The sequence below is a fragment of the Grus americana genome, chromosome 13, assembly GCF_028858705.1.
Source record: "Grus americana isolate bGruAme1 chromosome 13, bGruAme1.mat, whole genome shotgun sequence".
Classification (NCBI taxonomy): Eukaryota; Metazoa; Chordata; class Aves; order Gruiformes; family Gruidae; genus Grus; species Grus americana.
The window spans coordinates 1,211,551-1,225,752 of record NC_072864.1 but is presented as its reverse complement, the minus strand read 5'-3'; the positions used below and the strand labels follow the sequence as shown (position 1 = coordinate 1,225,752).

The following is a 14,202-nucleotide window of genomic DNA, read 5'->3' as shown; positions in this document are numbered from 1 at the left end:
TGTTCGCACTGGATGGAGGAGGCAGGGAAGCACCGTTCCTCTTCATCCTGCAGGTTTCCTTCTCTGTCTGAAAGAGAATTCCAAAGTTTGCTCTCGACTATAAATCTTCTATCCGTTAATATACCCTCTTTATCTTTTTAGCTTTTTGGTGATTTAGTCTGCTTTTATTGGGGAGCTGCTTATAACATCCTTTTAATGGTCTGCTTTGACTTCCCAGAGCATCTGAGAACCAGAAGGGAGCTGGAGGGAAGAAGACCCCAATGTTGTGTGGTCAGTATCCGACTAAGAGTGAGGGGAAGGAGCTGAAGATAGTGGTACAGCCGGAAACCCAGCACAGGGCTCGTTACCTGACTGAAGGCAGCCGAGGCTCGGTGAAAGACCGGACACAGCAAGGCTTTCCAACTGTAAAGGTAGGCTGTGTAGCGTTGGGTGGTGCGGGGGTTCCTTTCCGAGGGATGCTTTAGTGGAATGGGAGCTGGTTCAGTTCAGGCAGGCCTAGGATCTCCGTTTTTAAGGGAACTCTGCAGTCTCTTTGCTGTAGAGACTGTACTGTATCTCTTCTTGCAGGTAACGAGTATCTGCGTCACAGAGTTACCGGGGGAAGGAAGCTTTATGTCAAGGCAATGATATATAATCTGTGATGCGTGTCCTGTTAGACTCCAATTATACGAACTGTGCAAATAGACGCTTGAGGCATGCAAAGCGAGGATAGTGAAATGCCGTAACTGTTTGATTGCTGATGACAGTGGGTCATCATTATGCCTTATTGGTAAGGGCATAAAACTGCATTTCATTTAAAAAAACCCCAAAGTGTTAATTTTTTTGGTTTGGTTTGTTTTGTTTTGTTTTGTTTGTTTGTTTGTTTTTTAATAAGAAGTGTCTGAATCCACATATCCAGTGTCTGCCTGTCAAGTAGAGTCGTAAAGATCTAGCTGAGGTGTACTTTATGGGTCGTACTGCTCAGTATGGTTAGCAGTAATGAAGTAGTGGGTTAGTGGAACGGAGGGAAGAAAAGAGGAAGCAGTTGTATGGACACTTAACAAATCAGCCCGTTTCCAGTACGGACTTTGATGCCGTGGAGTTCAGGTGGCGATGGTGACTTGCTCTAGGGCAGGGATGAGCGGCACACGGGACTGACTGGTGTCCTCAGTCCTCTGATGAAGGGGAGGGATCTGAGTAGAGCAGATGCGGTCAGGAGTCCAGGGCCTGGCTGCAGAGCTGGTTTCTCCAGCAAGCGTTTAGCTTCTTTGTTCGTCTTGCTTCATTTGGAGCGGAGAAAAGGACGACTGATGCAATTCGCCTTACTCAAAGAGGGGAGAATAGCTGGTGATCAGGCTTGGCAGCCTGGTGAGGAGGGCTTTACTGTAAGTTCGTCAGAGGATGGGGACTGAAGCCCAGACGAGAAGGAGGAGCTACAAATGGAGGAGAAACACGAGGAAGAAGGCTACAAAGAGTTCTTTCACATTCCCACTCAAAAGGGAGAACATTCAGAGGCTGTTCTCCAGTGACTGCACGCTAATGCACAGTGTGAATTTGCAGTCTTGTTTCCTCTCTTGTGTAGTCCCAGGGCTGTGACTTGACTGGAATCGCAGAGACGTGGGGCAGCGAACATGGCTGGAATGCTGTCAGTGCAGCAGCTGCTCTGAAAGAGGAGAGGACATCGTGTGTCATAAGGAGCTCCTGGACTGCACGGGCCTCCAGCGGGAAATTGGAGAGTGGCCTGTTGAGATCAGAGGAGGGAAGAAGCTCAGGGCTAATGCTTTGGTGTCTGTTACAGACTGCCTCCCTGAGAAGATAATGGATGATACTTTCTATAGGTAACTAACGGGAGTCTCCTGCTCACAGACCTCTCCCGTCGGGAAAGGTTTCAGCCATCTGCAAGGATGGCTACTAAGAACTTCAGGACTGTGCTGTGAGGGTTTCCTAGAGAGGTTTACCAGAGGAGTGATGCTGTACCTGACTTACAGAAACAGAAGAACTGATGTCAAATATGATCACAAAGGTTGCAGCGACCACAGTACGAATGTGAGAGTGGACACCGGACTGAATACAAGCCAGCATTGCACATTGCTTGGAACTAAGGCAAACGGCATCCTGGTTAGATTGGGAGGAGTGTGGCCAGCAGGTCGAGCGAGTAGGCAACTGTATTTGTTATCATACAAATAAGAAGGATAAAAGACATTTCCTTTCATATTTTTTCGTAGTTATGCCGCTTTGAGAAAGCAGCGAAGCAGTTCTCAATCCAAACTAATGTACCAGGTCCACAAAGAAATGTTTGTGTATGATACAGCCCTTAAAATTTGTGCTGACCACTGCTGACAAAGTATAGAAGTATATTTATCTTTTAAGTCCTGTTTAACAGTGTTAGAAACATCTCCAACACTTTGCTCAGCCCTCCTGCATAAGGTAGAAATCTGGTAAAGTTTCACAAGAAAAGAATCCATTCATATAGTCCTGTTGCTGTGGTGATGTAGTGCTCATACGAATTTTCTTAATGGGCCTTTGTTCATCTGAATTTTCTTTTAATTCCTTTCCCCATTACCCTTTAGCACCCATCAGTGAAGACTCTGTTTGGAAGAGTCTGGTGTTACTGAATTCCTGGAAGCTCAAGCTTGCTTTACCAGTAGGCAAACTAGTTCATACCCTGCAAGGAAAAGTCTGCCAGGGTTGGACAGACAAAATGAGTTGGTGGATTTTCAGGAGATCTGAACTAGGGGAAAGATATATATAATGGACGAGAGGGTTTTTTTAATTTCGTTTGGGGTTTTTTTGGGGGGGTGTTTTAAAGATGGGGAAGAATAGTGTACAAGTGTTGCTGGTTCAGTAGAGATCTGGTGCCTGCTCTTTGGCCAGCCATTCAGAGGCATCACTCTTAAGCAGACTGAGGAGGAGAAGCAAATTCTGTGGCCCTTGAAAGAAAACCATGTTACTTGGTAATTTAAAACTAGAGTCTACAATCAATACGCAACATTAAAATTGTATAAACAAACCTTAGTCAAATGACTTGTCTGTCAAAAGAGTTTATCCCGGATAGGAAGTGTCAGCGGAGGTATTCCGGCTGGCAGCAGCAGATCCTCACGTTTTCTTGCTAACAGTATTGCAGAGCTGGAGCAGTTACCATCCAGACAACGAGAGGTGCTCTCGCACACCTTTTATACCTCCTTCTAACAAGAACACCGGGGAAGAAAAGCAACGGTGGTTAGCTGTGGTGATGCTGTTCCTAGCCAAGGACACCGTGGTGACACGGTTCATTCAGCTTTCCGTGTAAAAGAGATGCAGTGGTGGAATATCCCAGTACCCTTTACCGCCCGCTTCCTTTGATTACCTGGTGGAATTAAGTCTTCTCATTCACTGTTCTCATGGTCTCTTGTTTATTCGTGCTTTCTGGGCTTCTGAGCTCTTTGATGTGACTTATACCTGTCAGGCTGTGCTTCGTACCCGGCTCCTCCAGACCTCTCTTGGCTCTGCCCATCACGGTCCCAGTCCCATCCCTACCTGCTGTAAGCTGGCTGCTCCTTTTGGACTCGAGGAGCGTACTACGATTGTATCAGTATTTGCTGATTTTTTTTTTTTTCCTTTTCTTTTTTTCAAACTTCCGAAGAACTGCAGAACTAAATTTTCTAAGTGTGTCAAGGACGTATCCCCAAAGAGACCCTCTGGAGGATTCTGCTCTCATTTGCATCCCCTTACTAATAAAGGTTGAGCTGCTTTCTGCGAGTATGGACTGGGCTTCCAGGCCGAGGACGAAGCATCACATTGTCACTAGCAACAATTATGGCTTAATGAAAACATTAAAAATACTTGGTTTATCTCCTCCTAGAATGCTGTGGTAAAGAATTTCCATCTCTGGCTTGGGAATTTGACAGTGATCTAGTGTTTCTTTTTACTCAGAGTATTTTTCTTCTATTACCTAAAAAGAGTAAGAGAGGTTACTTTGTAATACCGTATCCAGGTTTACTTTAAGACTTCTGTTGCTTCTACGTCAGAGTAACTTTAGTGTGTAGCACCACAGTGGGATTACGCTAATAAAAAAGTGTTAAAAGGACACAAAGCCTTTTATGCTAGTAATTCAATATTATAAAAGTGAATGCATTTTTCACTCACATGTTCTAGGATAATTATTACGGTTTGCACACTGGATTGCAGGAGGACTCCTAAATCCTGATGTGAAATGTATGTCTGACCTGCTTTTATTTACTATTTCAGTGATTCCTAACACTGTTCATCAGCTTTACCTAGGAGATGTCAAGTTGCCATTTTTTATTTTTGTTTTGGTGCCTGAAGGAAAGCCATGTTTGCATCCTGTTCCTCCCCCTGCTTTCCTCCTCATCCTGTTCTGCCCGACCGGTGGTTTTAGAAGTGTTTAGTCAGTTTGAATCTGGTTTCACCAAGGTTGCAAGGTGCAGCTGGTGTGAAGATGAGATCCTGGGGGTGCAGCGTGCTAATTGATTGATCGCATGCACGTACTGACCAACGAATTCTCATCAAGTTTGGAACAAAGCAAATGTTCTGTTTCTCAGCTGACTGGTGGATGTAGGTGCTGGTGGGGAAGGAGGATCTGGGGAAGGGATGGGGAAATAGTCACGGCTGGGGTGAGAGTAAGCGGTCATATTAGACCTGGAAGTTGGAGTTGGGATAATTCTGGGTGAAGATCAATAGGATTCAAGCTGGTTTAAAAATAAAATATTAATAATAATAATAATAATAATTTTTAAAAAAATCAAGTCACCTGTTTATTAAATGATTGACATGTCTTTTAGTGGAAGAACAAATGACAAAAGGTAAAAAATATTAGCATTTTGTTTATAAACTAGATGAAAAATTTTTACTCCTCCTTCCCTTAGGATTGTTTCCAGCGACACTGGGAACAGATTCACTTCAAATCCAGCTGCATAAAATGTTTCCTGTTTTAATTAAGAGGCATTGCTGACCATCTGAAGTTGTGTCACTGTGTTTCAGCTGGAAGGTCACAACGAGCCAGTGGTGCTGCAGGTATTCGTGGGCAACGACTCCGGTCGAGTGAAGCCGCACGGGTTCTACCAGGCCTGCAGAGTTACGGGGAGAAACACCACTCCCTGCAAAGAAGTGGATATAGAGGGGACTACTGTTATCGAGGTCGGCCTGGACCCAAGCAACAGCATGACACTTGCGTGAGTAGCTTTTTTGTTTTAAAGTGCTTTCATTTATTAGCTTGTTTTCAGAAACTTGATTTTCCTTTTTTGATTGGATTGGTTATAGTTAAAAGACTGGAAAATCTTGGCACACACCAGGCACTTAGTGAAGCTGTGTGTATAAGAAAAACTTTTAAATTGCATTCTCAGTTTGTGTCTATTGTACTTCATGCTTAATCCAGTCTCTCCTAAAACTTTATCAGTTAACTTTGTTACATTAGTTTCCTGTTCTGTTTGAACAATAATGTGCATATTCAAGCATTACGTGAACTATAAACTGGTCGCTGTTTCTGTTAGTTGTCTTGTCTTTTAACAAGTACGGACTTGCTAATTGGAGGAGGGAAGGAGAATATTGGCATCTTCAGATCCCGTTAGGCTCAACAGGCCAGGAGTTGTGGATAGTGAGACCAAACTCTGGCTTTTCTCCTCTCTTGCTTCGCGTGTTCCATTTCTGTCATTTCCACCGTGGAAGCCCCTGCTTTGCAATCGTTCCAGGGCTTATCCGGCCAGGCATAGGCAACGTGTGGACACAGGTTACGGATACCCCTGCAGTAGGGTTTGGAGCAGGCGGCCTCGTCTGCCTGTCTGGTTCGGATCTCCCAAGAAACTTCAGATATAAGCGGTTCCCTAATAAGCTTTTTGCATGTGTCTGAATATAGAGAAAGGGAGTGATCTTCTTTCAAAGTATGCATTTCAGTAGAACGTCTTTTTTTTTAAGGGGTACGTGGTTGAAAGCTGCCACTCTTCCCTTAGAAGCTTGTTGTGTTTCAAGAGAAGAAACATTTCTTCAATTTACAGTGTCTGCTTCTTAAGCAGGATAATAGTTTGCTAATAGAATGAATCATTTTGACTTTTTAAATATAAAATATATTCCCATGATAATTTTGGAAACAATTTTGTAATTGTCCTCAAGTGTTAATGTAAAACCATGTAAGTATAGAGATACTAGAAAGATGAATTTGGAATTCTCTAGGAAGAAAAGTTTGGCCTAGGCTGTTTTCTCAAAAGATACCTTGATGTCTCAGAAGAAATCTTCCTAATAGTTCAGTGATGCTGGGGCACCTCTCTGCTGATGGTAATGCCAGTGTCACCTCCTGACCCCCGCTCTCCTCCTCGCTGCTCCTGGCTGTTGCTCCCTGGCCCTCACGCAGCATGAACATTTGTTCTACTCAAATTAGATATCAGCTGGTCCCTGTACTTTTTGGATGTAGGGCCTAAGATCCTGGCAAACTTACAGTATTATTCTTCTTAACACATCAGGCTGTGTTTGGGGTTTTTTGTTTGTTTTTTTTTTGCTTGAAATCATTTTGCATCTGGCATGTCTTTCTGAAAGGTAGCACTGCATCACTCTCTCACCCAGGCCCTGTATACATTTCCCATAGGACCACAGTTATGGTATGACATATCTATCCCTTCCAAGTTCCACTGAGCATAAAAAATAATATGACTACAGTAAGTTTTCTTCTCCTGCTGCTTTAAGTGAATGCAGAATGTTTTTTAGTAATAATCTTCCAAACCCAGATCTAGTCCCAGGAATGGAAGAATGGAGATCTGTGATTATAAATTGAATGCTTACCAGAATGAGTTTGTTACATTGCATTTTCTGTTTTAGACATACTACTTTCATATTCCTTCCTCCCGTGATTCAGCATCCAAATTATGCAGGGATGAATTGAAAACCGGGCTATATAATGAAAAAGGTCACGTAGAGATTTCATGTAAATAAAAAAATTATTCTAATAATATTTCAGTAATTACTTCAAGAGTTTTGACTTTGTGGCTTGTGTAACTAGTTGAAAGATTATTAAAGATGCCGAACTTCTTAAGCTCTATTAAACTCTTGACTGTTTTGTGTTGTTAGGGTTGATTGCGTGGGAATACTGAAGCTGAGAAATGCTGATGTTGAAGCTAGGATAGGGATTGCTGGTTCCAAGAAAAAAAGCACACGTGCTAGGCTGGTATTTCGTGTTAACATCACTCGCAAGGACGGTTCAACTTTGACTCTTCAAACACCTTCTTCCCCAATTTTGTGCAGTAAGTATCAAAATACAGAGTCGGTATTAGATCTCTTTGGGTTTTAGTGTGATTGCCATAAAGTGCCTTGGGGGAAAAAAACCCACCTCAACGTTAATCTGTGATTGTTTCAGAATCTATATGGCTACGATCACATGGATTGACTTTTATTTGGGGTGGGGTGTTAGTTAAATGACTGACCAGTATTTAACAGTAGTTATAACTTTTATTAAATGAATGTTTGCCTTTTTTTAAAAGGTCAGAATTTGTTTTATGATTGCTTTGAATTTCCTGTATGACTTTTTGATACATATTTCTATCTCTTCTGTATTGTCACGTTCATCTGTGAGCTTTCAGGGACAGAAGGGACCCCCAATAAGTTAGTCAGCATGGCTCTTCACGCTTGTGGTAGTTCCTTGGGCCAGAGGCTGAATCTGTTCTGGTTTGAGACTTTTTATAGCTGGTTATTAAAATGCTCTGTTTAGCACTGAGCACGGGTGGCTGCGTTGGCTGTTTAGGTTATGCTGAACAACTGGGAACGTGAAATCAGAGGCGGCTGCAGTACATCGGGCTGCCTGTGCCTATAGACTCCCTAGTGACTTCCAGTTACGGGGAATTCTGCTCAGCTGCCAAAGAGAAGAGATAGGGATGGGATTATTGATACTTCTTGATGAAGACGACGATAAAAGCTTTTTCTCCATGCGTGGAACACAGTAGGATTATGCAAGCTCCTGGGCGCTGGTGCTGTGCTTTTCCCATTGTATAAAATAAGTTAGTGGGTTTGGTTTTTTTCTAAACACTGTCAGTACCTATTGTGTCAGGGCTCCTACTCAGCTCACCAGAAACCGCAGCTTTGTTGCCAGCAAAAGAACAGATTGGGAGAGGAGATCATCAGAAACACGTGAGCTTCCCCATCAGATACCACCACGCGAGTCCAGTGCTGCAGGCAGCAGGCGGTTCGGCAGATGTGCCCTGCAGCCTGTCTCTCCCTGCGGTATCCCGCTCCTACGGAGCATCCCTTTGCAAGGCGTGGGGAGCAGGAACGCTGTGGGAACCCCGGAAAGGGAACCAGAGAGGCGTCGACACGGGAGGACTCTCCTCCTCTCTTCAGCCATGCTCTGTGCTTTAGGCAGTAGTTTGATGTTTGGAAAGGGCAGCTTGAGGCGGTCCCGTCCCTCTTTTTTTCTTCCTCCTGCTGCTTTTTGCTAGATCTTTCTTTTTCCAGTGTTTTTTAAACACCAGAAGTGTTTAAAACACTGGTGGAGTTCTCAGATTTTTGCATTTATGTTGTTGGGAAATACGTAAGTACATTTGTTAGAAATCTTGTTGTCTCTGTAGCTCCATTCCAGTCAGTGTAGCATTGTAGTATCTGCTATTAGTTAATTTTAAGATTTAAGAAAAAACCCACTTTCTATAAAATCTCCAAAAACTATTTCTGTATGCATTTTGTTTGTGTCATTAACTTACTGGTTAAAGATAAAATTATTTAAATCACAGCAGGAACAGGAATGGAAATCATGTGTTGTTTTCTTAAACACATAACAATCCAAAACTTGCTGTTGAAGTAGAAGCTGAGAGCCTGAGATGTTTTAGAGACTGATTTAAAAATAGGCTGTTTACCTAAAAAAGCTGGATTTGATGCACTTTGTGCTTAGCTTGTTGGTAAGGCTGTTCCAGTGTTGGTTTGTGAGGGTCATTGTAGTCTTCATTCTGTTTGTTGAATGCATCCATTTATACCCATAATGTTGGCAGCTATGTTTTGAGATATGGGCAGTGAGTAAAAAGCAGAATATGCGAGAGTGATGACGTGCTAAGGGATGTTTGAAGAAAAGGAAGAAGGAAATAAAAGTTTTCCTTCCATAAATAAAGTTCTAAAAAACCCAAAATACAGTAAGGAGTGAATTGGTTCAGTTTTTAGCAACCTGGGTTTTGGCAATTGATAAGAAAACCTTCCTAATTGTGTACGTAGGTAAGAGATTGCCCAGGAATGCTACAGCATCTCCATTGCTGGAAGTCGAAAACAGAAGCAAAATACTCTGGTTTGACTGGTGTCTGTGGGGAAACCTGGTCATGATGTAAAGGTTAAGAGGGGAATTCTTGAGGCTCTTCCCAGGCTTGCTTTCCCGGATTCTGTGCTTCTGCTGTCTTGATTTTCTCTGAGGTTACGGTGACTTGCAGCAGACCGTAACCAACCAAGTAGCACTGGTACATATATACTGGCTGATTGATATGGCATACAATGTCATTAAGTTATTTGTTTATATAAATCATCTCCTCCCGCACATTACATCTGGTTTGTTTGCTGCATACATCTCATTACAGACGTGTACTGTACCTTCTCATAATAAGGTTTACATTGTCGCTCATCAGAGCCCGTTTATGTTGTCTTTTACAACTAATTTTGCTGTCAAAGTTTCAATAATGTTCCTGAAACCATAGGGAAGCCATGAAGTAGATGCAGGCTCTTTATTTAAGGTCTACGTTTTAAATAAGCTTTGTTAACTCGTTAGCAAACTGAAATCCAGTTACTCTTTTCAGAAGCTCATGTGCCTTGAGCATATTTAGTAGTTGCGTAATGGTTGCCTAGGAACCTGCTGCAACAGTTGTAGAAAAATCCTTTCTGAAAGGTCATTAAATAATTCAGAGTGTTACAGTATGTATCTTCTATGTAGTAAGCCCAGAGAATACTGTTAAATGCCATGTAAGTGCAAAGCACAAGTACAAGCTTATGCCAGTAGGATTTTTTGCTGAATAGAAAAGGTGGTTGAGAAACCTTTATTAGAAACTGGAGTAATTTGATAACATATTAAATGTGACAAACTCAAAATACATTATTTTAAAATGTACATCTGTATTTAAATCGTCCTTGGTGCTCGTTTTCATGTAACACACACAGTCTTACTTGATCTATGCTGTAAGAAGCATAGAAATAGTTTGCAGCAAAGACAATTTGTAATACGTGTTACCTAAACCATCACCTGAATCACTGGCTGAGAGGCAGAGGTTTCCAGGGACGTGTATCTGTAAGGCCCGTTTTCTTTGCTAGTTTATAGGATGTACGTTGCTATAATCCCCAACTACAGAGATGTGACTCTTGCCAGGGTTTGCATTAGCTGATGCGCGTAGGTCTAGAACGTCATAGACCCACAGAATGTGGGAAGGGACCTGAAAGACCAGCTACTTCAGGACACCCACCGCTGGACCAGGTTGCCCAAAGCCCTGGCTTGGTTCTTGCACCAGCCAGAAAGCTATGTCACGTTAAAAATATCTGTAAAAAACCGGGTAATATGGGAGTTACTACTTCACCCTTTTGCATCGCAGAATAAACCAAGCTTCGCACCAACCATCCTTTTAGCTTAAGGATCAGTTTGGAGGTGTGCTTCAGCTGACGGGTTTGTTTATAGCTCTCTGTGCCAGGAAATGGCAGAACCAAACTTTCTTCTCTCCTGAACGCTTCTTGGGCTTTAGCTCAAACACTGAAAATTTTGTTTTGAAGATTTAATAAATGCAGGAGAAAAGGGAAAAGATGATTAGTATGTCATTTACCTAAGTGTGATTTTATGAGGTCATTGCATTTGGTGAGGAAGTAACAGAAACAGTTATCTTCTGAAAAGTTTTGTCATGACTCATGTAGTAAAGGAAGAAGCTCAGGAATTACTTCGTTCTTTCCTTTTTAATCCCGTAAGTAAAAGCTTTTTTTTTTTTTGATGTTGATATTTTCATGATTTCAAACCATGGTTTTTTTTCAATTGCAGCTCAACCAGCAGGAGTTCCAGAGATCCTAAAGAAAAGTCTGCACAGTTGTTCAGTGAAGGGTGAAGAGGAAGTTTTTTTGATTGGCAAGAACTTTCTAAAGGGAACAAAAGTGATTTTCCAAGAGAATGTTTCTGGTTAGTGTGAAAGCCATGATAGCTTGGAGTGCCGAGGAGAGCATGTTTGGGTTATGTTGGTTGATCAGGTTTAGTTGTAGAGCACAAACGGAGAAGCAGAATCAAAGGCACTAAAATCATAGAATCATAGAATGGTTTGGGTTGGAAGGAACCTCTAAGATCATCTAATTCCACCCCTGTGCCACGGGCAGGGACACCCTCCACTAGCCCAGCTTGCCCAAAGCCCCATCCAACCTGGCCTTCAACACTGCCAGGGAGCCAGGGACAGCCACAGCTTCTCTGGGCACCCTGTGCCAGGGCCTCAGCACCCTCACAGGGAAGGATTTCTTCCTAACATCTAATCTAAATACACCTTCTTTTAGCTTAAACCCATTACCCCTTGTCCTGTCACTACACTCCCTGATAAACAGTCCCTCCCCAGCTTTCCTGTACGCCCCTTTAGGGACTGGAAGGCTGCAATTAGGTCTCCGCGGAGCCACCTTTTCTCCAGGCTGAACAAGCCCAACTCTCTCAGCCTGTCCTCATAGAAGAGGTGCTCCAGCCCTCTGATCAACTTTGTGGCCCTCCTCTGGACTCACTCCAAAATAAATTGCTTTATATGGCTGTGCAATAAACTATGCTTTTTAACTTTCATTTAGATGAGAACTCTTGGAAGGCAGAAGCTGAAATAGACATGGAATTATTTCATCAGGTACTTCTGTTGTCATTGTTACCACCACAAAAAGACTCCGACTCTGTCTCCAAAGAAAAATCGAATAAGCCTTTCCCCCTTCCTGTGCATTTCTAGAACGAATATTCCTTTTCCTCAAATAAATTCTTTAGTGAGTCTGGTAGGATAGCATTGGTTTGGGTTTGCACAAGTATAATTGCTCAATGTCTAGTTGAGAACTTAGATACCAGAACAGGGCTGTTGTACATGAACTTGGTGAGCAAGTCTTTGCCATTACGTACAATGTAATTAAAAGGCTTAATACGATTCCTCCAGTAGCTTTCCTAAGGACAGATTAGATTACCGCTGAGTGGAAACGTATTGTGTCTGCATACCTGGCTGAATTTCTGTTCCACTTTCAAATATTTTGCAAAATATTTGCTTGTTCTTTTTGATACAACTGTCTTTATGGACTATTGGACTGAAATTGGAGAAATGGAGATGTAAACGATGTCTGACAAATGCCGTCCTGCCCCCAGCTCTGACGGCAGCATTCCACGCGTAGAAAAGATTTCTCGCTTCTTGTGGGATAGATAGCTGGGGAACGGCCAGCCGGTCACTGGTGGCTGTTACTGGTGATGAATGACTGCAAGCCTATTGTGCGATGTCTGCCCAGTGTTAAAGGTGCTTAAGTGTAACACAAAACCGTTCGCACTGGGTACAAAGACCTGATTCAGCAGAACAGGGAAGTGGGGAGTCCAGCAGCGTTTGATGGCAAACTGACTGCAGTTCAGTAAGGCATGTGGGGCATGAGCTTATGTTTGGGGCCTTTGTGTGTCTCTCCTTTCTTCCCCTTCTGTTTAAGCTGTAAGTTGCCACTGAGCATCATATCGGCAGATTATTCACATTTCTAGCACAAGTTAGTTACTGAAAGTGTAACTTGATCATGTTTCCCCCAATGTCTTTGCTTTCTGGGGTGTTTTGTCAGTCTGTTTCTTTTTTTTTTTTTTTTGATGGATGTAAATACAATTAAGGTCAATAGTAGTGAAGTAAGGTTTCTAATATGATTTTAAAATTATTTTTGCATTGCAGAATCACCTTATTGTGAAGGTGCCACCATATCATGACCAGCAAATAACCTCAGCTGTTTCTGTGGGAATATATGTGGTGACCAATGCTGGAAGATCACACGATGTGCAGCCATTTACCTACACTCCAGATACATGTATGTAACACAGAAATCTGGGGGAAGGAGTGGACAGTTTCACCTGCTAAGCATCTCATTTCTGATTTCATAGTATCTAGTCCATACAACAGAACGGTTAAGTAACGTGGATCTTTTCAAACTCCTCTTGCTGGCGAGGTTTGCAATTGTTAAATAATAAAACCTAAAGGCTTGGCTTTTCTCACTTATGTGGCGGGTAACTCACATTTCAGCTGCACGGAGACAGCCGTTCTTGTGAACTACCATCCATTTGTAGTATAGGATTCAAAACGAAGCTGAGTGGGGAAAAGAAGTAGACGTAGTACATAGAGGGCACCAAATACAACCAAAAAATAGCACCAAGCTTTATCCTCAGGAATGGTGAAGTTTGACCGTATCCTGTATTTTAATTTCTCTACAATACATGGTACAATTGCTGACTGGCTCTTTCATTTTTGGAAGTGAAAATGATCTTTCAGGCACTGTGATCGTTGGTGCATTCACAGCCACAAACAGAAAGTTTATGTACAACTCGGAATGTTTCTCTGGGTTTCAAAGAACCTTAGTTTCTTTCAGGTATAAGTAACCGTTTTGGTTTGCTTTGGGGTTTTTTGCTTGTTTGTTGTTTTAACATAAGGAAGCTTTCAATGTGTTTTGTCTCAACAGCTGGTACTCTGAATGTTAACGTGAAGAAGGAAATCTCCAGCCCAGCCCCACATTGTTCTTTTCAAGAGGCTATAAAAGGTACTAAATTGATTCTTATCATTGTTGTTAATAATTTAACTATAAATTCCTACCCAAATTTGGAGGAATGAATGTGAAGATAAGTCTGTGCTTATAAAATCTGGCCATGTTCTTAGAGTGAGGTTTGCTTTCTGGTTCTGAATTCCTTTAAGTATATTTTAACATGAGCTAGTATAGAACAAAAGCTTTGCAAAAGAATATTATAAAAAAAATGATAATTTTGTTTTCATGCCTCAGGCCCTGCTGTCTAATCTTCATTTAATATGCTTGCAAGGGAAGAAGAAAGAGAAAGAAGCCTAAGATGGCAGTTAATGCAAAGGATTTAGAAACTGTGTAGTGTTAATTTAAGCAAAAACCCACATAAAGGTGTGGGGGGGAAGAACCGAGTCCTGGAAAACAGGAATATGCCAACTCGGTATTTTTGGGAAGCTGCCCAGTGGTTTTAGAAGACTGCTTTCAGTGGGTCTAGTTCCGAACGCTGATTCTGGCGATTTCAACTCCCTCCCTTCAGTGAGGTTTTTCCCCGGACCA

General features: G+C 42.2%; 2 protein-coding genes across 5 annotated transcripts in view; both read left to right on the top strand.

Moving 5' to 3' along the window:
• WWP2 (WW domain containing E3 ubiquitin protein ligase 2) overlaps window positions 1-14,202 on the top strand; it is a 179,607-nt gene that overhangs the window by 104,484 nt on the left and 60,921 nt on the right. The window lies entirely within an intron of this gene.
• The window catches only part of NFAT5 (nuclear factor of activated T cells 5), a 73,290-nt gene that overhangs the window by 44,170 nt on the left and 14,918 nt on the right, over window positions 1-14,202 (top strand). For all 4 annotated transcript variants that reach the window (XM_054840907.1, XM_054840906.1, XM_054840908.1 and 1 more), the window contains exons 4-10: window positions 218-410; window positions 4,960-5,150; window positions 7,033-7,205; window positions 10,940-11,074; window positions 11,713-11,765; window positions 12,816-12,948; window positions 13,594-13,671. In XM_054840907.1, coding sequence (XP_054696882.1) covers window positions 218-410; window positions 4,960-5,150; window positions 7,033-7,205; window positions 10,940-11,074; window positions 11,713-11,765; window positions 12,816-12,948; window positions 13,594-13,671 — 956 coding nt within the window. The remainder of the gene's footprint in view (window positions 1-217; window positions 411-4,959; window positions 5,151-7,032; window positions 7,206-10,939; window positions 11,075-11,712; window positions 11,766-12,815; window positions 12,949-13,593; window positions 13,672-14,202) is intronic.